This window comes from Leucopleurus acutus (genome assembly GCF_964270905.1).
Source record: "Leucopleurus acutus genome assembly, chromosome: 5".
Lineage (NCBI taxonomy): Eukaryota > Metazoa > Chordata > Mammalia > Artiodactyla > Delphinidae > Leucopleurus > Leucopleurus acutus.
Window position 1 is genome coordinate 69605386 of NC_139147.1, and position 23438 is coordinate 69628823.

At 40.5% G+C, this 23438-nt stretch overlaps 2 protein-coding genes across 6 annotated transcripts in view; both read right to left on the reverse strand.

Annotated features, from left to right (window-relative positions):
* Positions 1–13704, reverse strand: part of CCDC14 (coiled-coil domain containing 14) — a 44143-nt gene extending 30439 nt beyond the window's left edge. For 2 of the 5 annotated variants that reach the window (XM_082839589.1, XM_082839586.1), the window contains exons 1-5: positions 13603–13704; positions 6719–6774; positions 6327–6399; positions 6014–6083; positions 5799–5924 (exon numbers count right to left, since the gene is read on the reverse strand). In XM_082839589.1, the coding sequence (XP_082695715.1) occupies positions 5799–5924; positions 6014–6083; positions 6327–6399; positions 6719–6774; positions 13603–13632 (355 nt within the window). In that variant the 5' untranslated portion in view covers positions 13633–13704. Of the gene's footprint in view, positions 1–5798; positions 5926–6013; positions 6084–6326; positions 6400–6718; positions 6775–13602 lie in introns of those variants that run through there. The other 3 variants (XM_082839587.1, XM_082839588.1, XM_082839590.1) reach the window with 3 other exon arrangements.
* A 101-nt stretch (positions 13705–13805) lies between these two features.
* The window catches only part of ROPN1 (rhophilin associated tail protein 1), a gene marked incomplete at both ends in the record, with an annotated part of 19782 nt that continues 10149 nt past the window's right edge, over positions 13806–23438 (reverse strand). The window contains one exon of the mRNA XM_082839255.1: positions 13806–14016. Coding sequence (XP_082695381.1) covers positions 13806–14016 — 211 coding nt within the window. The remainder of the gene's footprint in view (positions 14017–23438) is intronic.

A 23438-nucleotide genomic window follows, 5' to 3' on the forward strand; every position in this document is an offset into this window, starting at 1 on the left:
TAATATTTGACTATGAAAATGGTTGGAGATATTGGATGTTTCCATTTTGACTTGGGCTATACTCTTCCTTTTGAGATAATCTATTGCTGTGAACATACTTCCTTGGCCTGAATATGAGCTCTAACAGTTACTAGCTGAATAACTTCTGGCAAATTATTCAACCTCTCTTGGCCTCCTCCTCCTCATCAGAAAAATGATGATAAGAGCATTACCTATTTCATAAGATTGTTGTGAAAAGTAAACAGCACATGTAAAGTATCAATGTCTAGCACATAGTGAGAACTCAATAAATGTTATATCTATTACCAAATGGCTACAAAGTCTTAATACGGACAAATAAATATTTCATATTCACAAATCTTCCCAACTACTATCAATAAAATATCTCTAACCATGTGCCCTCTGAGGTGACATGCAGTAACAATTATTCTTCACTCCCTGAATAGATGAGCTACAACAAATTGGTTAATAAACATTTCTGTAAAAAAAAATTATTTCTTAGTGGAAATACAATTTTATAATAAATCAAATGGAAAAGCATCCTCCTAAAATAGTTTAACTTTGAAATCTAAAATGATGAAGGGTGAGATCACAGGCAGCCCACGGCCATCCAGCACATTACTCTTCCTTTCCTCCTGATTCCTAGGTCTCTCTTCTGCTCCTGGCCTTTCCTCCTGATTCCTAGGTCTCTCTTCTGCTCCTGGGTTTCTTTTGGTCCCATAAGATAAGAATTGTCTGGTTTGAGGAATTCTCAGATTTTACACTCATAGTTCCCAAGCACTGGCACTCATTCACTTTTCAAGGGATGGTTTTCACAATCTCTGATAAAGAGGAGCTACAATATTATGCCTTTGCCAGCAGATGGCATCATCCAACATAAATTAATAAACCTCAAACACTTCTTAAAATTCAAAGCTTTAGAATTAACATGACTTACTTTGCTCCTTTATTAACTCACTCTATGTGAAACTCTACTGAGAATGTTGTATATCTGTATTTAAGAGACAAAATCTTAAAGCAAATTATCTAAGACAAGTTAAATACCATAAATGGATACACAATTTTAAAATTAAAAAAAAAAACCACCACCAACAACAACAAAATAAGCCTGTTACTACACAAATACAAATGAAGTATATTTTCTTGCTCTTGTTCACTATAAAAAAGCACCCTACATAAACATTTTACCAAACAGCTTAGGACAGCAATGCCTAACTGGTGTCAGGTGATAACTATTTATTCAGTCCACAAAACTTTTTCTGTCCTTGAATTTTAGCTGCTGTACAGCACTGTTGCTTGGATGTACAAGCATTGTCTGACAGGTAAGATAATTCCTGCCACCCAAATACAGAACAGACATCTACTGCGGATAAGAGCTGCTGGATGCCTATTATAATGTGAAATACGTGAAAGAACACCTGGCCTTGATACGGGCAATCAAAGCTCAAAATATTCTGCCTGTAGCAGTTTATTTCCCCAAGGTGAGGGCAGAAATATATACATGATACTGAAAGTAGGTCACATGCCCACAGCATTCAACACAGTTATCAAAATGTAAAAAGTTGCTTATTAAAAAAATGTCTTTTTTCTTTGAGTGTCAGGAGCACTCTCAAGCAAGCTCTCAACGCATTTCTGGAACTGCCTTTCTGCCTCCTTCCTCCCAGTATGCAACAGGGTGGGTGAGTGTGACTCCACAGACGCTCAGTGATCAGGTAGGTACCAGACAGAAAGTAAGTAAGGAGCCCAAGCCCCAGAAGACAGTTAACACCAAATAGTAAGATAATGTATGCTAAAGTTAAAATGATACATAGATACCAGTTAACATGCTGTAATAGATTCCTAAAGTTCTAGTTATGATTATCTCACTTATGCAGAGATGGAAAAGAAAGCAAGTGCTGAGTTTGGTTTTTGTGTATTTTGAGCACTGTGCCAACAGAGCAAAAACCTTGTACTGGTTGACAGCTGCTAACCACAAAAAAGAAAAAAAAAGATGATCCTTTCTAGACAGTGCTACAGTTTGGTAAACTAAAAAAGAGTAATTTAAGCAAAGGGAAAGAGGCTTCTGCTTCTGAAGAGTCAACCTTAGGAGTAAGTCAATGAGAACCACTTCTAATACTGCAACCCTAAAGGAGACTGTCCTATGGGATATAGGTCTTTCCGAGGATGAAAATGTAGGGGAAATGACAATAAGATTATATCGTGATCACGGGCCAGAACTGCTGATCTGACTCTAATCCAAAGAAGAATTTAATGCCAGGGGCCCAGAATGCTAGATCTCTCTCATTTGCTTCCCCAAACCCGTCTTCTACCCGTCTCCACCCTGCTCTGCTCTCTCTGGGATGCTAATCTGTATGGATTACATTGTTAAGAGACATTCCTTCATGGGTCTCTTCTGCTCCTACATGTTTTGCTGGGTCTACCAAAAAAGTAAGGCCTTGACCTAAGCTCTTTACCTGGGCCATTTCTCAGGGTTGTGTTTTTATTGAGCAACTTTGAGGGATAAGGTAATGTTTCCCCCTGAGACAAGTACAGGCTTGCTTACTACTTACTACAAAACCAGTGGATTCCCCAAGCTCAGCGGTCGTCAGCTGAAGCTTAAACCTACAGCATGTGCAGTATCCACCTGGGTCCATCCCATCATCCCAGTGGGAAATGGCAGCAAGGGAGAACCAAGACAAATATGCTGCTGTGCATGAGTAATAAAGTCCTTTGTCTCTGACCCAGAGTCTCGTGTCTCCTGTCAACATGCATGACACAGTAAGGCTAAATTATTAGTTGTAAGAATGAAAATCAAATCCCAGACCAGATATACAACAGGGTTCCAGTTGGGTCCAATCCAATGGGAGTCTCAGCATTATCATGGAAAGGAAGAAGCATGAATTCAAAGTATTTATTCCCAACTCCCTCTCTATGAGGCCACCTTGGGCTGGCTTTGTCACTGCTCTTCTCAAGGCAGCCTCCTCTACACAACAGTATCTCTTGAGTCCCAGTACCCTCTTCCTCACCTCATTCCTTAAGGCCTAAGGATAATAAAAGCTCTGTTCCTGCTGCTAGCACTGGGCTAGCACAATCCCTTGTGGTTTCCGTATACTCTAGTCACATCTTTGTTATGAGTTTCTTTGTAAATAAACCATCTTAGAATTATCTTAATTTGAGTGTAGCCATCTATTTTCTGTTGGAACTCTGATAACAAACAGCTAAGCTGGGATCCAACAAGTTGCTACCACGGCACCATTGCCAGCCATGTACATTCTAAATGAGAGTTCCCTGAGAAAGGGAGCCCTGGACAAAAAATAACCTGCCTTGAGAAAAAAAAGTAAGAGACTGGAGGAATAGGTAGATGGCGCTACCACTCCTTTCTTTGTCCACTGGGCCCCCAAAATGGGCTTCTACTTTAAGAATTAGACCGGGGGTTAGCACACTTTTTCTTAAAAGGCTAGAGAATAAACATATTACGTTTAGCAGGGCCGATAGTCTCTGTCACAACTACTCAACTCTGCCACTGCAGCACAAAAGTAGCCAAGAAAATACATAAATGAGGGACTTCCCTGGTGGTCCATGGTAAAGAATCCGCCTTCCAATGCAGGCAACACGGGTTCAATCCCTGGTCGGGGAACTAAGATCCCACATGCCGCCGGGCAACTGAACCTGTGCACCACAACTGCTGAGCTTGAGCACCTCAAGGAGAGAGCCCACGTGCTGCAAACTACAGAGCCCACGCACCCTGGAGCCCACGTGCCACAAGTAGAGAGAGAAAACCTGCACACCACAACCAGAGAGAAGCCTGTGCACCACAATGAAGAACCCGTGGGTCACAACAAAAGATCCTACGTGTCTCAATGAAGATCCAGTGTGCCGCAACTAAGACGCAATGCAGCCAAAAAAAAATAATAATACTTAAAAAAAAAGAAGAAAATACATAAATGAATTAGTATGGCTGTGCTCTGATAAAACTTTATTTACAAAATAAATGACTAAACATTATTTATAAAGCAAAACTGGCTGTAGTATGCTGACCCTAGTTGAGACCAATGTTGTCCAATAGAAATATAATGTAAACCATATATGCAACTTTAAATTTTCCAGTAGCAATATTAAAAAAATTAAAAATGGGTAAAATTAATTTTCATGTTTTATTCAAATCAATATAGCCAAAATATTAACATTTCAATATGTAATTAACATTAAGTTATTTTGTGCATTAAATATTCTAAGCATACTGTGTATTTTACTATTAAGCACATCTCAATCTGGATGGTAAATTTTCATCAGAAATCCTTGATCTGTATTAGATTTAATAAAATTTACAGTTGAAAAAAGTAGATTCATGTACCTGTTATTCCAAACATACTTAAAAGTTTTCTAATAACTGGATCAAGTACCAGTTTTCAAATTAAAATTAAATTTGAGTAAAATTAAATAACATTTACAATTCAGCTCCTTGGTTGTACTAGCCATACTTGGAATGTTTAATGGCCACATTTGGCTACAGACTGCCATCTTGAGCATAGCAGGTCAAGACAATACGAGGCTAAATGTGACTGGCCTCCAAGATAGGTTAGTAAGTTGTTTCCTCTGCCTTAGTTCTCTGACTCAGGACCACCTGCAACATCAACCTCTAGTCCTATGAATGTTCTGCCCTCGTTTTCTCAGCCTCTTTGCCTGGATCCTGATCTCTTACTACCCAGGGCTATTGCTGTAGATAATTTTCTAGACTTCACTCCTTGCCTAAGCTGAATCTAAGCGTGCACTGCTGTGTTAACATTTTTGGGCCACCTGAACTGTGGAACTAGCTGGTTCCATTCTTGACCATCTGAATTCCCATTGCGGACTTTTATTTTTTCTTTTTAAATAAATTTATTTATTTAATTTTGGCTGTGTTGGGTCTTCGTTGCTGCATGTGGGCTTTCTCTATTTGCAATGAGTGAGGGCTACTCTTAGTTGCGGTGCGAGGGCTTCTCGTTGTGGTGGCTTCTCTTGTTTTGGAGCATGGGCTCTAGGCGCACGGGTTTCAGTAGTTGTGGCTCACAGGCTCTAGAGCACAGGCTCAGTAGTTGTGGCACACAGGCTTAGTTGCTCCATGGCATGTGGGATCTTCCTGGACCAGGGATTGAACCCTTAACCACTGCGCCACCATGGAAGCCCCATTATGGACTTTTTCATTTCCATTTTGGGCTATCTTGTTCTACAGGCCTCTACAGAACAACATAATCAAAACTTGATTATTCTAAACTGCTTGCTGAATTATTACACTTAATTAAGTCAGCAAGATTAACTGTGAGGGTATAAAACATCCTTGGCCACAGTCACCATCAATCAGTGGCAGGCCTTGTTTCCTTACATATCTTATCCAACTTGGAATTTTACCTTCCTATTACCATGTCTTCTAACTGTGCAGCTCAAAAATTCAGCTATTGAACCTACTTAAAAATATATATATATATACATAAAGTATTTTTAAAACAATAAATATACACATGAAACCCAACCAATTTGTGAATATCTATGAAAACAAGGGGCAGGGAGAACAAAGATAAGTCTATATACCTCCCAAATGTCAAAGTGAGTTTGAACCTTTCCTCCTACAAACCTAGCCACTTCTTTTCCTACTTTTCTTCTTGGAAGAGTAACTACTCAGTGATTAGAAGCTGAACAGAGGGGAAAAAAAGCACAAGCACACACACACACCTGAATAACCAATGTTATTAAAATGAATCCAACTGCATAATCCCAATAATTTATCAAAACCCCCAGAATTAAGTATTATATTTAAATAAATAAGAGAAAAAAATACTTACAAATTTCCTTCCAGACTACAGAAGGTACAGTATGTTTTTCATGTCCTTTCTTTTTAGATCCATATCGTTTGCTTTCTACAGGTCTGGGGTTATATCTGTTTTCTGAATATGCTATTTCTGAACCTACTATTAATTAAAACAAAAATTCATTAGCATTAAAAGAACTACTTAATTGAGAAAAGGTGATCAGCAAAGAAGCATTTAAAAAATAAAACCTGAATCTTCATTTCTCAAAATGTCCCGCAGCAAAGCAGCACAACCATCAAGCCCTTGTACAGTTTCAGTCTGCAAAGACAAAGTCATTTAGAAATTTGTACACAAAATTTTAATGCAGGAAAAAAAAATTCTGTAATTTAAAAATTTCCCTATTTAGAAGCAATTTATTATTGGTAGCAGACTTGTTTTAAAGTAAAAAGTCTTCATTAGAGCAATTAATACTTTACTTTTGAATTTTTATTCCCACTTCTTAGCTTTTACCTGAAAACTAATTAAAATAGCATATATTGTATCTATTCAGTTTAATCTTACCTGACTTTCTGAATCAGAATGAGTGGGATAGCCAGAATCTGCATTAAGACGAGATATCTTTCTCAAATGGGTCCTAGAAAACAAGTTTGTTAATATCTTTACATATGACACAAAAAGTTGTTTTCCCAAAATATATTATACATAGACATTCTCTTTCCAGTGAAGGTTGGATAAGAAAGTTTGTCCATGTAAAAGATGGATTTATGCAGGACTTTATGAAGATTGTAAAGACTAAAATGATCAACATGGGTAAGATATGAAAAGTCCCTCCCCAGACTTTTGTGAAGGTAGAGCCCCATTTAGTTCTCTAGGGTAGGAAAAATTTAGTCTAGCCCAAACACTTGAAAATCTCTTGAGATTTCCTGAAGTTGTAAACTTCTTTACGTACTTACCCTTTCTTTCCATTTGTTAATTTAGCAGGTCCAGTGTGCTTTCCTGAAGATAATACCTATGACATAATGCATTATATTGTAGTATATATACAAATATTTTTTCTATTACATTCTCAGTATGCTGTTTGGACAAAACCTGAAATGTTATTCATTGTTTCCGTTCCCTTTTTTACTGTGGTAAAACATACACAAAATAAAATGTACCATTTTAGCCATTTTAAAGTATACAGTTCTGTGGCATTAAATACATTCACATTGCTGAGCAACCAACACCACCATCCATCTCCAGAACTTTTTCATCTTCCCAAACTGAAATTCTGTACCCATTAATCATTAACGTCTCATCCCCTCCTCCCCTAAGCTCCTGGTAAACACCCTTCTACTTTCTGTTGCTATTAATTGGCTATTCTGGGAAGTTCATATAAATGTAATCATACACTATTTGTACTTTTGTGACTGGCTTATTTTGCTTAGCACAATATCTTCATATTGTAACATGTACAAAACTTCCTTCCTTATTAAGGCTGAATAATACTCTTTTTTTTTTTTTTTTTTTTGCGGTACGCGGGGCTCTCACTGTTGCGGCCTCTCACGTTGCGGAGCACAGGCTCCGGACGCGCAGGCTCAGCAGCCATGGCTCACGGGTCCAGCCGCTCCGCGGCATATGGGATCTTCCCAGACCCAAGCACGAACCCGTGTCCCCTGCATCGGCAGGCAGACTCTCAACCACTGCGCCACCAGGGAAGCCCCAATACTCCATTTTATATATGTAACCATGCTATTTTTAATAAAACCCACAATTACAACTGAACTCTTATAATTTGTTCTATATAGAATGTCAAGCAAACAACACATACATTTGTGTCTTAAGTCTATTTAAGCTGAAAATGAAGTTGAGATATTATTTTAATCAGAAGTATCTACTATAGTAAGTTTGGACTATACTCAACCGCTGAACATGTTTTACATTCCCCAGCTCTTCAAAACATACAAGTTAATTCAAGATACAGGGCAGAGTCCATAACTCTGATTTTATTTATCCATGTTCTTTAGAATGCCTGACAAGACTAGCACATGAAAACTCTACCATTCCTCTTTATCTATATCTCATTCTCTCAATCTTTCTTTTTAAACACATATGTTGCTTTTTTAATTTTTGATTTAAAAAATACCTTAGGTGGGCTACCTTTTGTGTAGAATAAAGAAAAAAATTTGCTTCTACATGCATCCAATACCTTGAGAGTTACAAAAGAAATAGTTAATTGTAGTTGCCTCTGGGGAGGGAAACAATCTGGGAGACAGAGCAAGAAGGGAGACTTTCCATGGTATACCTTTTTATATCTTAAAAACTTTATATCATATAATCTCTATTCAAAATATAACTTTTAAAAGACACAATTAAATTCCCTACTCACTCTCTCATTCTAGCCTTCAGGTGTAGTCACTGTTGGCAGTTACACTTAGGATTTTTCTTGACATGTTTACATATTTCATTCCAAGACAGCTTTGAGCACTAACTATTAAACTTTCTGGAGTTATACAATATTCTATTATTTGCTTGAATATGTACACTCTCCTTCTAAGAATGCTACTGAGAATACATTTTTTTAAATTGGGTTGATAAAAAGTTTTACTTCTCCTTAAGATAACTTCGAATATGATGGAGTCATAAAGCCAGCAGTGAGAACCAACACTGGCGGAAGTAAGATCCCATGTAACATAGCTCCACTGGCCCCTGCATGACCCCCTCAGGATCTTTCCTTTCACAATATCTATGTCGGTGTCCTGGCCAAGACCACAATAAAAAGCCAAACCATTGTGCTCTAGGTCTAAAAACAACTACCACAATAATTATCTTTCAAAATTAAAATTAGTATACTATCTGAGATAAATAATGGCATAATTGTAAGATTATATACAGCATTTCTCCAAAAAACACACACATTAGGTTATATTACAGAAAACCAGGTAGAGAAAATTAACCAAAATAAAGCACCCTGTAACAGTATCACACTGGCACATTTCCTTCAAATTTATTTTGTATTCTTTATTTTGAAATAATAGTACAAATAATTGTATACATGTCACCAAGATTCCCCAACTGCTGACATTTTACTACATCTGCCATGTTCTCTCTCAAAAAAAAAGTATATAATTACGTTTTGTCTGAACCATTTCAGATTAAGTTACAGACATGATACCACTTTATATTTAAATATTTACTCCTGGGACTTCCCTGGTGGAGCAGTGGTTGGGTAGTCGCCTGCCAATGCAGGGGACACGGGTTCGATCCCTGGTCCGGGAGGATCCCACATGCTGGGGAGCAACTAAGCCCTTGTGCCACAACTACTGAAGCCCACGTGCCTAGAGCCCGTGCTCCACAACAAGAGAAGCCAGCACAATGAGAAGCCCGCGCGCTGCAATGTAGAGTAGCCCCTGCTCACTGCAACTAGAGAAAGCTTGTGCGCAGCAACGAAGACCCAACGCAGCCAAACATAAATAAAATAAATTTATAAAAAAATATTTATTCCTAAATATTTCCTAAGGACAAGGTCACTCTCTCATATAACCAAATTATAATTATCAAAATCAGGGAATTAACACTGAAACCATACTATAATCTCATCTACAGATCTTATTCACATTTTGCCAATTATCCCAACACTGTACTTTATAGAAAAAAAATTCTGGCCCCCATCCAATCGAGGATCATATGTTGCATTTTAAGTTGTCCTATCTCTTTAGCCTCCTTTAATCTGGAACAGATCCTCGGGTTGTCATTCATTGTCTTTTACAGCCATATGTCTTTTACAGACATATTTAAAGAGTATGAGCAGTTACTTTGGTAGAATGTCCCTCTGGACATTTAGACTTGTCTGCTTTCCCATGATTAGTTTCAGGTTGTGCTTTTTTGGCAGGAATACCACAAAAGGGATGTTGTATCCTTCTCAATACAATATGAGCAGGCATATGATGTCAGTTTGTCCCATTACTGGCGATGTTAAGTTTGATTAAAGATGGTGCTTAACAGAGTTTTCACTACAAGGTTACTATTTTTACCTTTGTAAATATTAAGCATTTTGTGGGGAGATACTTTGAAATTACACAGACATCCTATTAATCAAACTTTCGTCCAGTAGCATCCATTGAGGATTCTTGCCTTAATCATTTGTCAAATGGTGATTTTTCTAACTTACATCATTCCTTCTAAATTTATTAGTTGGCATTCAATCTTAGTGAAGTACTTCTTCAATTGTTAGTATGGACTTACTGATTCCTATTTTACTTAACGGGTTATGATGCATTATTATCATTATTTATACTAATGCTCAAATTGTCCCAGATTCTGTCAGTAGGAGTGTTTTCAAACTGGCTCCTGTATCTTTTTAACATGTCCCCATTATTTTTTGAGCTAATGCTTACAATAACCTGATCCAGTTTTTTTTTTCATTGTGGTAACATGAAATCTACCCTCTTACCAAACTTTTAAGTGCACAACATAGTATTGTTAACTATAGTATGATGATTATAGCAGAACTTACTCATCGTGCATAATTAACAGTTTATACTCATTGAATAGCAACTCTCCATTTCCTCCTCTCTCCAGCCCCTGGCAACTACCATTCTACCCTCTGCTTCTATGAGTTTCACTATTTTTAGATACCTTATTAAGTGGAATGATGCAATATTTGCCCTGTGACTGGCTTATTTCACTTAGCATAGTAGCCTCAAGGCTCATTCATGTTGCATATAGCAGGATTTCCTTCCTTTTTTTAAGGCTGAATAACATGCCATTGGGTATCCACTAATCCATCAATGGACATTTAGGTTGTTACCACATCTTGGCTATCGTGAATAATGTTACATGAACACAGGAGTGCAAATATCTCAAGATTCTGTTTTTAATTTTTCTGGATAAATATCCAAAGGGGGACTACTGTATCACATGATAGTTCTATTTTTAATTTTTGAGGAAACTTCACATTGTTTTTCATAGCGGCTGCACCCTTTTACGTTCCCATCAACAAGTGTACAAAGATTCAAATTTCTCCACATCCTCACCAACACTTGTTATTTTCTGGATTGTTTTTTGCTGTTGTTGTTTTGTGCTTTTTAAAATAATAGTTATCCTAACAGGTGTGAGGTGATATCTCATTGTGGTTTTGATTTGCATTTCCTTGATTAGTGATGTTGACCATCTTTTCATATACCTGTTGGCCATTTATTTGTACGTCTTCTTTGGAGAAATGCCTATTCAAGTCTTTTGCCCATTTTTCAATCAGGTTGTTTGGTTTTTTGCTGTTGAGTTGTAGCAGTTCCTTATATATTTTGTTTATGAACCCTTTATCAGATATATGGTTTACAAATTCTTCTCCCATTCCATAAGTTGCCTTTTCACTCTGTTGTTTCCATTTTATTTTTATATATCTAGGTCTCAGCCCTAGAGTTGACCATTTCTCCCAAAAGTCATGGTTCCTTTTAGTGGACAACAGTATTTAAAAACCAAAATCTAGGCAATAGCTGTGCTATTTGCTACTGGGGCTTCATATGGATTATTTATTTAGTCATCATGACTAGATAGTTGCAATTTTGAGTCTTGTGTTTTTACTTTTAAGTCTTTTTCCATATTAACATAGTCTTCAAATTTTTTAATGGTTGTGTAGTATTTCCTTGAGTGGAAGTAATATAATATGCCCTTGGTTTGCTTCATATTTTTCACAGTCAAAAAACAAACCTGAAATGTTTTCATATACTGAAAATAGCCTTTCACATTCAAGATTAAAAGCTTAATTATTTGATAACAGGTTATTAGTTGTTTAAAGGACCTAGATACAAACTGCAAAACCACTTTCCAAAACAAGTGCCCCAAATGGCAATGCATGACAGAATCAGTTTGCTTTATCTCACATTTACTCCCGCTAAGTATTATCATTAAACTTTCTACTTTGCTATTTGAGAAAATCGTAAATATTTCTTAGGAGTCATATCTCCTACCAACAAGTGCAAGATAAAATTACATTTGTAGAATAATTTAGTGTACTAAAGCCTTTCATTTCCACTTAATCCACACCCTGTGAGTTGTTATTACTTCTGTGAGATGGGAACCTAAATTTCAGAAAGGTGGCTTGTTCAAAGTCATATATCTAAGAGATGTTTAAAAGAGTAATGTTTAAAAGAATGGACTCTGGCACCAGCTATGTGGGTCTCAATCCTGTCTCCACTGCTAACCAGCTGTGTAACTGCAAGGAAGTTATCTGAAGTCTCCATCCCTCAATTTCCTCATCAATAAAATGAGGAGTGTTATCTACCTCCTAAGATTGTTGTGAAGATTAAATGAGAAATTACATGTAATATCTGTAGTAGTGCTACCCAAATGTTAGCTGCTATTATTATCATTGAGATGGTAATAAACTGTTTTTAAGGGGGCTAAATTGTGTTGCACAATTTATGCCAAGTGTGAAACAGATGTTTTATCAGGTTCTCTCATTTAATCTCCCCAATTCTTTGAGGCAGAATTTTACACCTATGTTATAGATAAGGAAAAGGAGGCTCCGAGCAATAGAAAGTACTTTGCTTACTATCACTATGACAGTAGTGGCAGAATTGGAATTTGAATCCGGAGGTGACTGTGACTACAAAAACCAGGTTTTTCCCCCTTGCTGACTGCACGTATTCTGCATTCATTCAATATAAAAGAAAGATCTATAAGGGTGGGGCTGCTCTGGAAGTACTCATGAAGAAAATCTGGAGCCAGGTTTTGAAAAAAAATGTAAAATTCACGTTAATGGGGAAGACAGCATTAAAAGTGAGTTGATAAATGAAGGAAGACCAAACAAAGGGATGCATGTGTGGATATACTTGAGGAGTAAGATCACTCTAAGTAGAGGGTCTGAGTGAGGACTGACTGATTCCTATTGGTTGACTGATAACCTGAAAATACAGAGATAAACTGTTTAGTAGCGGAGGAAGCCGAGCAATGTCTCTAGGCTGAAAAATGGCTTGATAAGGGTTAGCAAGGGCACAAAAGGGGCGCTGAGGGGCACCCAAACGATGGAAATGTGAGAGTGTTAGAGAAGACTTCTGTAAGTGGTCCTTGAGCTGAGGGACAAGAGACGGAAAGTGAAGATTTCAGGCAGAGAAGGGCATTCTAGTCAGAACAAAGAGCAAAGGCACAGAGGCCTGAGAGAACACGGGCGCCCAGGGCACTGGAGAACACACAGGTGAAGAGCTCTGGGTATTACTGGAATGGGGGTGGAGGCTGGTAAGGAATGCACGGGCCCGATCGAAAAATGGCTGTGTGGACAGGCCAAAGAACTGAGATTTTATCTTGGAAAAAGAACAGGAAAAAGTGTTCCAGAGCTGGATTTTAAGCAGAAAAGAGAATCGATGAGGGGCGTGCATTTGAGGAGGGGTAAGGCTAAATGCAGGGACACTAACTGGGAGAGTTGTGGTTGTTTTTTTTTAACTAGTAGTAAAATACCAGCAACTGTGACGGAAGATCCAGCTAGTAGCGGCACTTGTTGGAAAAGCCGAGAACCTGTAGTTGATGCAACAACGTCCTGAGACTCCGAGAGGTCAAGTCACCCACCCAGTGGCGGAGGCTGGACACAAACCCGGGGCCCACACCAAAGCCAGCGCTCAGGTGGACCCCAACGATTACAACAGAATATACATCTAAGGGCAGAGCGGCTGTGTTAGGGTGTTACGATTAGGTCCCCACCCCACCCCCGCCTCGTCTTCTCTCCCAGCATTTATTTTTAGTGCGGCAGCACTGTCTCCGTTTTTACTTTTTGTCCCAGGGAGCTCTGCACGTCTCCCGGCCCGAGGACTCCCTCCGTCCCTCTCCACCCTCACAGTGGACTCCTCAGGTCCGCAGACCTCACCTGGCCCGGTCGAGATCCGGACCTGACCATCTCTCGCAGCTTCAGAAAAGCCCATGCGGAGGGAAGCAGAGCCGCACTGTAAAAGGAATTAACCGCCGCGGACTCCCGACCCCCCCCTTGGCCCGCCCCCCAAGCTTCCGCTTCCGGGAAGGAGCCCGCCGAACGCCGCGCCTCATTGTCTCCGGCGCGCAGACAAACCTCTCCTACCCGCAGTCCGCAGCCCTGCGCTTGCGCAATAGGTCCCTGTCGGACCCCAGCTCATCACACTCCGGCCGGCGGAGGGCGAGAGACGCACAGAACGCCGGCGAGCTCGGCGTGGCCAGGTGCGGGGCGGAGCGGGGCCTGGAGGGGGCGGGGGCGGGGCCGGGGCAAGGCCGCGCCGGGAAGGGCCGGGCGAGCAGCTGGAGCGCTGGGCTGAGCGGGATTTCGGATCACGTGGGAGACCTGAGTTCTGCGTCCTGCGTCCCTGCAGCGAGGGTTTCCATGGAGGAGCGCTGCCCTGCATCAGCTGGGAGAAGTGGCGAAGGGGACCCGCCGGGACCAGAGGAAGGGACTGCTGTAGAGGGCGAACAGGTTTCTGAAGGAATTCCTCTGGCTCTGGGTTTTGACTGTATTTTTAGTTGGTGTTTAGTATACCATTCTGAATGTACTTGATAATCAATAAAAATCAATCCTCGGTCTCCTTATCTCTGCGTAATTCTGATGACAGTTGCAAATTTTTCACTTTGTGGCCCTCGATCTCAGAACGGCGCTCATTAGTTGCGATTTTGGTTTTACTTCCAAGCATAGTTGTTTACTCTTCCGTGGAAGTAATCACTGTTAATAAAGAATAACAATATTCTTACCATTGGCATGCTGCACGAATTTTAATGTGAATGGCTTTGTTCTTTTAAGGCATTTAGTTTTGGGTTAATGTTTTAAATCAAGTTGGGGAAAAATTAATAACCCAATTGATTTCATTTTTTTAAAGGAAAAAAACCTACGTTTTGAAAGTCTTAATTAGAATTAAAATAATCCAGAAACTGAAATCTGTCCACCAATATATTGCACACTCATACTGAGTGATTTGGGGAAAGTAGGTATTTAATAAATTTAGCTTTGAATTAGATTAAATTGTGAAAACCTCTCCCTTCTTCATCCCTCTTCTATAAGTGTTTAACATATTCACCTGAGGTTTCAGATGTTTTTCTTAGTTGACTTGACTTGTCAAAACTTATTCTGGAGCTTCCCTGGTAGCGCGGTGGTTGAGAGTCCGCCTGCCGATACAGGAGACACGGGTTCGTGGCCCGGTCCGGGAAGATCCTACATGCCGTGGAGCGGCTGGGCCCGTGAGCCATGGCCAATGAGCCTGCGCGTCCGGAGCCTGTGCTCCGCAACGAGAGAGGCCACAACAGTGAGAGGCCCGCGTACCGCAAAAAAAACAGAAACAAACTTACTCTGATTTTTCTTAATTAATACCTGCTTATTTTAAGAAAGCATGTATTAATTAATACATGCTTATAGATAAGAAATAAAAATCACCCATGATCCCACTACCCAGGGAACACCACTCTTAACATTGGTGCATTCCCTTCTAGACTTTTTCCAACTGTGTACAGACAGTCCACACTTATGATAGTCCGACTAAGGATTTTTCAACTTTATGATGATATGAAAGCAATATGCATTCAGTAGAAACTGTACTTTGAATTCTGGATTTTGATCTTTTCCCAGGCTAGCGATATGAGGTAAAATACTCTCTCATGATGCTGGGCAGTGCAGAGAGCCTCAGCTCCCGGTCAGCCACGCAATGAGGAGGGTAAACGATGGATACGCTACAGTGTACTGTGTCTGAGCATGTTTAATGTAGGCTAGGCTGAGCTATGATGTTCAGTAGGTGTATTAAATGCATCTTTAATTTATGATATTTTCTTTTTTTAAATAGATCTTTATTGGAGTATAATTGCTTCACAATACTGTGTTAGTTTCTGTTGTACAGCAAAGTGAATCAGCCATATGCATACATGTATCCCCATATCCCCTCCCTCTTGAGCGTCCCGCCCACCCTCCCTATCCCTCCCCTCCAGGTCCTCGCAAAGCACGGAGCTGATCTCCCTGTGCTATGCTGCTGCTTCCCACTAGCTATTTTACATTTGGTAGTGTATATATGTCCATGCCACTCTCACTTCGCCCCAGCCTCACCCCCTGGCACCCCCCCCCCGTGTCCTCAAGTCCATTCTCTATGTCTACATCTTTATTCCTGCCCTGCCACTAGGTTCATCAGTGCCATTTTATTTTTTTTTAGATTCCATATATATGCGTTAGCCTACAGTATTTGCTTTTCTCTTTCTGATTTACTTCACAACAGTGCACAAGGGTTCCCATTTCTCCACATCCTCACCAATGCTTATTTTCGTTTTTTTGTTTATTTTTTTGTTTTTTAAATTCATTTATTTATTTTTGGCTGTGTTGGGTCTTCGTTGCTGTGTGCGGGCTTTCTCTAGTTGCGGCGAGCGGGGGCTACTCTTTGTTGCGGTGCGTGGGCTTCTCATTGCAGCGGCTTCTCTTGTTGCGGAGCATGGGCTCTAGGCACGTGGGCTTCAGTAGTTGTGACACGCAGGCTCAGTAGTTGTGGTGCACGGGCTTAGTTGCTCCATGGCATGTAGGATCTTCCTGGACCAGGGCTCGAACCCGTGTCCCCTGCATTGGCAGGTGGATTCTTAACCACTGCACCACCAGGGAAGCCCTATTTTTTTGTTTCTTTAATAGTAGCCATCCTAACTGGTGTGAGGTGGTATCTCGTAATTTTGATTTGCATTTCCCTAATGATTAGTGATGTTGAGCATCTTTTCATTTCCTTATTGGCCATTTCCATATCTTCTTTGGAGAAATGTCTATTCAAATCCTTTGCCCTTTTAAAAATTGGGTTGTTGGTATTTTTGTTGTTGATTTTTAGGAGTTCTCTACATATCTGGGTATTAATCTGTTGCCATATATATGATTGCAAATATTTTCTCCCATTCTGTGAGTTGCCCTTTTACTCTGTTGATATTGTCTTTTGAAAAATGAAGTTTTTTTATTTTCATGAAGTTTCCAATTTGTTCCTTTTTTTCTTTTGTTACCTATGTCTTTGGTGTCACATCCAAGAAATTATTGGCATATCTAATGTCATGAAGATTTGCCCTATGTTTTCTTCTAAGATTTCTATACTTCTAAGTCTTACATTTAGATCTTTGATCCATTTTTAGTTAATTCTCATATATGATGTTAGGTAAGGGTCCAACTTCATTCTTTTGCATGTGGATATCCAGTTTTCCTGCATCATTTGTTGAAAAGACTGTCCTTTCCCCATTGAATGGTCCTGGCACCCTTCAAAAATTATTTGGCCATGTATGTAAGGGTTTATTTCTGGGCTCTCTATCTATTCCATTGGTTTATTTATCTGCCTTTATACCAGTACCAAACTGTTTTTATTATGGTAGCCTTGTGGTAAGTTTGAAATCAGGAAATGTAACTCCTCCAGCTTTGCTCTTCTCTTTCAAGATTGTTTTGGCTATTCAGGGTACCTTGAGATTCCATATGAATTTCAGGATGAGTTTTTCCACCTCTGGCACTGGGGTTATGATAGGGATTGGAATTGTGAATGACTTTGGGTAATAGTGACATCTTAAAATATTTTTCAATCCATGAACATGGGATGTGCTGCATTTATTTATGTCAATTTCTTTCATCATTGTTTTGAAGTTTTCATTGTACAAGTTTTTCGCTTCCTTGGTTAAGTTAATTCCTAAGTATTTTATTCTTTTTAAGGCTATTATACATGGAATTATAATATGTATAATATTATACATAGTGGAAATTTCCATATTGTACATACATGGAAATGTCTTAATTTTCTTTTCAGATTGTTCATTGTTAGTTGTACAGGAATGTTACTAAGTTTTGTGTGTTGACTTTGTATCCTGCTACTTTGTTGAATTCATTTATTCGTTCTAACGTTTTTGTGTGTGTGTTGAATCTTTAAGATTTTCCCTGGGCATGCATGGTCACATTCTAATTTTCCCTGTATAGCAACGATAGTTGCTTTTGAATATCCCAGTCTTTAATGTCTGACTCTCAAAAGAGGAAAAAGAGAAAAATGAAAGGAGGAAGAAAGGGTGCCAGCCCTTTAAATCCCGTGAGTCACTTCAACCAGAGGGGGAGGGGCTTACAACAATGGAGGGATGTGCAACAACAGTGGCCACCCACCTCTTTGTCTGCACCTCTGTGATCAGAAACATCAATCAATGATCAGAGCACAGATATGCAGTATTTGGAGGACAGGGAGATTTTTGCCCTCCCTGGCTCCTGCAAGCTGTGTGCAAGGATGGCATCACTCAGAATTGCGTTTCAGCTTTAGGTTTTGTTTAGTCAATAGGAGTCACCTGGCAGAAGATAGGAGGGAAAGAGGAGAGAGATTGGAGAATTCCTCCCCTCTTAGTACCATTCTGGCTGATGCCTTGGCTCTCTGAGACTACAGCTCAGAGAAGCCACTGGGCTCCAGTTCTCTCCAGGCTCCAATAAAACATTTGCTCCCCTTGTCCCTTCAGGGTGATAATGTTTTGCTACTCTCTGGGTGTCTGAACACTCCTTGTTGGTTTCCTCATCCACAACTCTGTCATTAGGAGTCTAGCTGAGAGTGTTTTCTGTTTCCTACCACGATCAGACTCATAGAAAGCCACCATATTGTCCAGAGGAAATACGTTAGTAGCTAGAATGGAGGGTGGTGTGTGGGAAGATGTGAGAGAACAGATGTGAGAGAAGCATAGGAGGTAAAATGAACAGGACTTAGTGATAAATTTGGGAAGTAAGGCAAAGGGGAGGTATTTACATTGGCCTTGGTTTCTAGGTTTTGCATCTGGATGTGTAGTGAGAGAGATGATAGTTAGGAGGGAAGTTTATGAACTCATTTCCCCCCAACATTTTATTATGAAAAAGATTACAAACTAGGAACTCTCATTTTGGGGCATGTAGATTAGAAGTGCCTTGGAGTCATACAAGTAATATCAAGTAGGCTACTGGTCCTTTGAGTCTGGAGCTTGGTGGAGAGATATGGGCTACAGAAACACATTTCTCAAGTCATCTGTGGTAACCGAAGCCATAGGCTTCTGAGTTTGCTCTCTGGTTACTTTCTCAAGAAAACCTTTCCTTCCACCCCACTCCCGCAACCTAGTTCGTGTGCCCCTATACTGTGCTGTTACAGCATCACTTTTCACTTATGTGATTAGTTATTTAATGTCTGTCTTCCCAAGTAGAATTTAATATCTATGAAAGCAGGAAACTTACTCAGTGTAGCATCCCTAATACCTAGCACAATGCCTCGCACAGAGTAGGAATTTTTAAATTGTTGAGTAAATAAATGAACCAACCAGCGCTTGGGCTGCTTTCTTGCACTGGGGCTGCCAGCCACTTGAATGCTCCAAGACTCAGGATTATTCAGGACTCAGCCCTTTGAGCCTGATAGCGAAGTTTTTTTTTTTTTTTTTGCGGTACGCAGGCCTCTCACTGTTGTGGCCTCTCCCGTTGCGGAGCACAGGCTCCGGACGTGCAGGCTTAGCGGCCATGGCTCACGGGCCCAGCCGCTCTGCGGCATGTGGGATCTTCCCGGACCGGGGCACGAACCCGTGTCCCCTGCATCGGCAGGCGGACTCTCAACCACTGCACCACCAGGGAACCCCTGATAGCGAAGTTTTGTATCATGGTTAACAACTCAGCTTGGTCAAGGCAGTATTTTGTAATTTAGTACGTTGGACCAGTGGCTTTATCCAATCAGCTCGCCTCTAAAGTGTGAAAACCTTTGTTCATGTTTAACCATGTTCCAGTTTATAGGAAAACACCAAAGTTGCAAAGTATATAAAAATCCAAACTAAAAACACAGTTAAGATCTGTAGCTAGGAGACAAGATTCACAAAAGCTGTGGACTGAATAATAAATTAAATGTTAGGAACACGAGCTCAGTTCTGCTTGGAAAGATCTGAGACTGCCCTACTGCTTTTCCTCAAGCCATCTGGTGACATCTGGAATTAATTCTAACGCAAGGGTTCCTAATCTTTTGAAATCCTATTCAATTTTGAGCATTTGCTAAAAGCTGTATAGTTTTTCCTCAGAAAAATGCTAATGTGCACATTTATGAAACATATTGATGTATACAATTTTATCAGAGGCATTCAGGAGCCTCTCCAAGAATTTCAGGTTAAGCATCCTATTCTTACATAATTCAAAACCAGCTTTCCACACTTGAGTGTCCAGCGCCTTCTGCTACAGGGCCCTGGTGATCTTGGAAGCTGTTGGTTAATTAACAAGGGAGAAGGAGGTGCCAGGTTGAATAGCATCAAGGAGAGAGAGGGCATGGAGCACGGAGAAAATGGAATTGAGCCATAATCTTTGCACTTCCAACAGAAGCTTTAAAAGTATCTGCAGTCTTCACTTTAATCAAAATAGCTTAATTTAGGAAAGAAAAAGCCCACTTCTTTTTCTTTAAAAAAATCTTGGTTTTATTGCTTCCTGAGTGTTGTTCTTTTTAAAGGAGAATACAAACCATATGTTACAGGGGTCTCAGTTTGACAGCTTAACTGAGGTCATCCTAGGATTCGGATATTTCTGGTCACGATAGGAAGGCCAGTGGGATGGGTCTGACGCAGCAAGGATCAAGAGAGCCCCTTCGGAATGATCTCATCTAGGGAAGTTACACGAAGTAGCTGGTTTGGGACAATGTGTCAGGTTTGAAGGTCAAGTGTGATTTTACTACAGCACAGTGCCGGTCACTTATTGCCCTGCAGCCCCTATGGACTCATCCCTTACCGAAGGAGAGAAACAGTAGTGATTAAAATGCTAAAAATTATTAAAATCTCTGTAAGGCGTTGTGCGGAGATTGCTGGCACCCATCCACATGCTTTCAAAGGTTGCTTATTGGGGCTTCCCTGGTGGCGCAGTGGTTAAGAATCCGCCTGCCAATGCAGGGGACACGGGTTCGAGCCCTGGTCTGGGAAGATCCCACATGCCGCGGAGCAACTAAGCCCGTGCGCCACAACTACTGAGCCTGGGCTCTAGAGCCCGCGAGCCATAACTACTGAAGCCCGCACGCCTAGAGCCTGTGCTCTGCAACAAGAGAAGCCACCACAATGAGAAGCCTGTGCACCACAACAAAGAGTAGCCCCCCACTCGCTGCAACTAGAGAAAGCCCACACGCAGCAGTGAAGACCCAGTGCAGCCAAAAATTGAATAAATGAATAAATAAATAAATTTTTTTTAAAAAGGTCGCTTATTGTGTACAAATGTGACTTCCTACCTAAGAGCTTTTTTTCTGGAGCAAAAAGAGCAAGCTCAGGCCATGAGCTGGGCAGGCTGTTAATGCCAGCAAGTGAATGGCCCTGGAAGAAGCCCTCGGTCAATGACAGATGGGAACAGGGTGAGGAAGCAGCCCTTAGCCAGTGATGGAGAACTTCCTCACCCCTCAGGTTGGGGTAGCTCTGGGGTGTGTTCTGCACTGTCTCTCAGAGTCCTCCAGCAGAATTGGGCTCCAGGGATAACTGGCTTGATAACACACCTCTATTTGCTTTCTTCCATTCACCATCTTACTTTCCCTACTCCCTTTCCACTGTTTCTGGGATTACCTCCCAAATAAACTGCACGCACTTAAATCCCTGTCTCAGAGGCTGTTTCTGGGGGGAACCTCCATACTAACATAGGCAGTGTGCATACAGGGCAGCACAAGTTTGGAGTCAGACAGACCTGGATTCAGATTCCTTCTTACCAGCGACAATGAATAGCTTAATTTCTCTAAGACTGTTTTTCCATCTATATAATGGGGATAATCGTACTGACTTCGCAAGGTCAGGTCATAAAGAAAAATTTGAGAATGTATGTAAAGTGTTGTCCACAGTGACTTGCACATAGTAAGTGCTTAATAAATGTTGGCTAGTATCATTACCACAGTATTCTTAGTATTGTTAACACAGCATAGCGCAGGTAGAGGGAAAGGTTTTACACCCTTGGCGTGACTGCTGAAGCAGGCTGATTTGGGAGACGTGCTGGGACCTGATGAGCATCTGTGGCTTAGCAATATCAGTGGCTTATAGGAAGCATCGCCACAGTGAGCCAGAGCAGGAGAGGAGGAAAACGGCGGACACCAAGTGGTGGCTTTGAAGACAAGCAATGGGCAGTGCCCCACTGGTATTGCCAATCGCGCTTAGTCTCAACCGATGGCTATAGTATCATCAATGATTTCATATCTGTGAATGAAATCAGGATTCACTCTGATAGCTGGGGTTTCATTAGCTTCACTCTTCAGGGATTATGCTCAGGGCTACTGAGGTTTGGTTTCTAATTTCAAGCTGTTTTTCTCAAAGGTACAAAGGATCTTTTAACTTTTATTATTTTATGAACTTGTTGTCTTAGGGTTTTTCACATTGGGGCAGTTCCCTCTGCTCCCATTCACTCCTCACTCCCAGGCCAGATCATATTTAAACTCTTTGACTGCAGTGAGAGAGAAACAGAGAGACTGAGGCAGGTTAAAGTATTTTACTCATTCTCTAAACCTGGTTAATTACAGCTCAGGGTTTCACCTGCAGTGCTTCAGGCTTTCAAACAGCCAAAGGTCCCAGAGTGGATGCAACTGATGGGCCGCTTTGGCTGACGGCAAACCGTGGGGAGGAGTAGTTGTTCCCCACCCCCTGCACGTACAGACAGATGACTGTGGGGGTAGACTTCCTTTCAGCCCCTTTTACGGTTTCACTCTAGGTCAAAATCAAGGGCCTGTGGTGATATCCCATCACAATCTTCTTTTACTTAGTTAGACACTAATAGACAAAAATGTCCCCAGTTCAGTAGAGAGATGCATATATATGAAAAAAGCAACCTAAACATGATTTTTATACAAAAAACAACTCTGAAGAGGGGATAATACTACAGATAGGAGGGACCAGGCAACCTGGGCACACCTGGCCTTAAGAACAATAACCACACAGCCTGTGGTTCTCATTGCTTCCTGGGAGAAAGAAAAATCTTCTGGTGACCTTGTCAGAAGGTCTTAAGCTCATGCAGGGGACTTTCCTGAAAGGGTCTCATTACATCTGGATATGGTGTCAGACACCTTAATGTGGACACTTCAATAATCATCTCTGAAATGCTTTTTTAGTATCTCTCAGGGCCACTTACGTTAAAGTGATTTAAGTTCGTGTCTTATCTTCACGTTAGACTGTGAGCTCCTAGAAGGCAGAATTCACACATGATTTATTTGTATAGGCCCAGAAGCCGGCATAGTTCCTGGCTAGGGTTGCTAGGTGTAGCAAAAGAATAAAACAGAAATTCCTAAAAAATCATTCTTTATCCAAAATTCAAATTTAACTGGGTGTTCTGTATTTTATCTGGCAATCCTATCCCTGGCATACAGCTAACCTCAGTTAATATTGGTGAGTGAGTGAATGAATGAATGAATGAATGACCATCAAAGCAACAAACGAAGAAATAAACGGGTAAAAACATGGATTGACCATGTAAAAGCTACTCATGTAAATTATGCCTAACAATTATAAAACATCAAAACTGTGTCTGGATAACATTCTACCTTTGAAAATCTGACAGCCTGGCTTTCACCTGAGATGCATTTTCTATCAATGCTTCATCAGCCACTTTACTCAGTATCCATGTGGGAAGAAAACTAATCTTCTGTTAATGGACGTGTTTGGTTCCAACAATTTTACATCACAATTCCACACATTTCTGATTTCATATGTTTGCCTAATTGTTTAGTAGTTTCACAGGAAAATTGACATTAAGGCATGGTGTATGCGGTTCAGTTGTTGTGAAGCACACTCGTC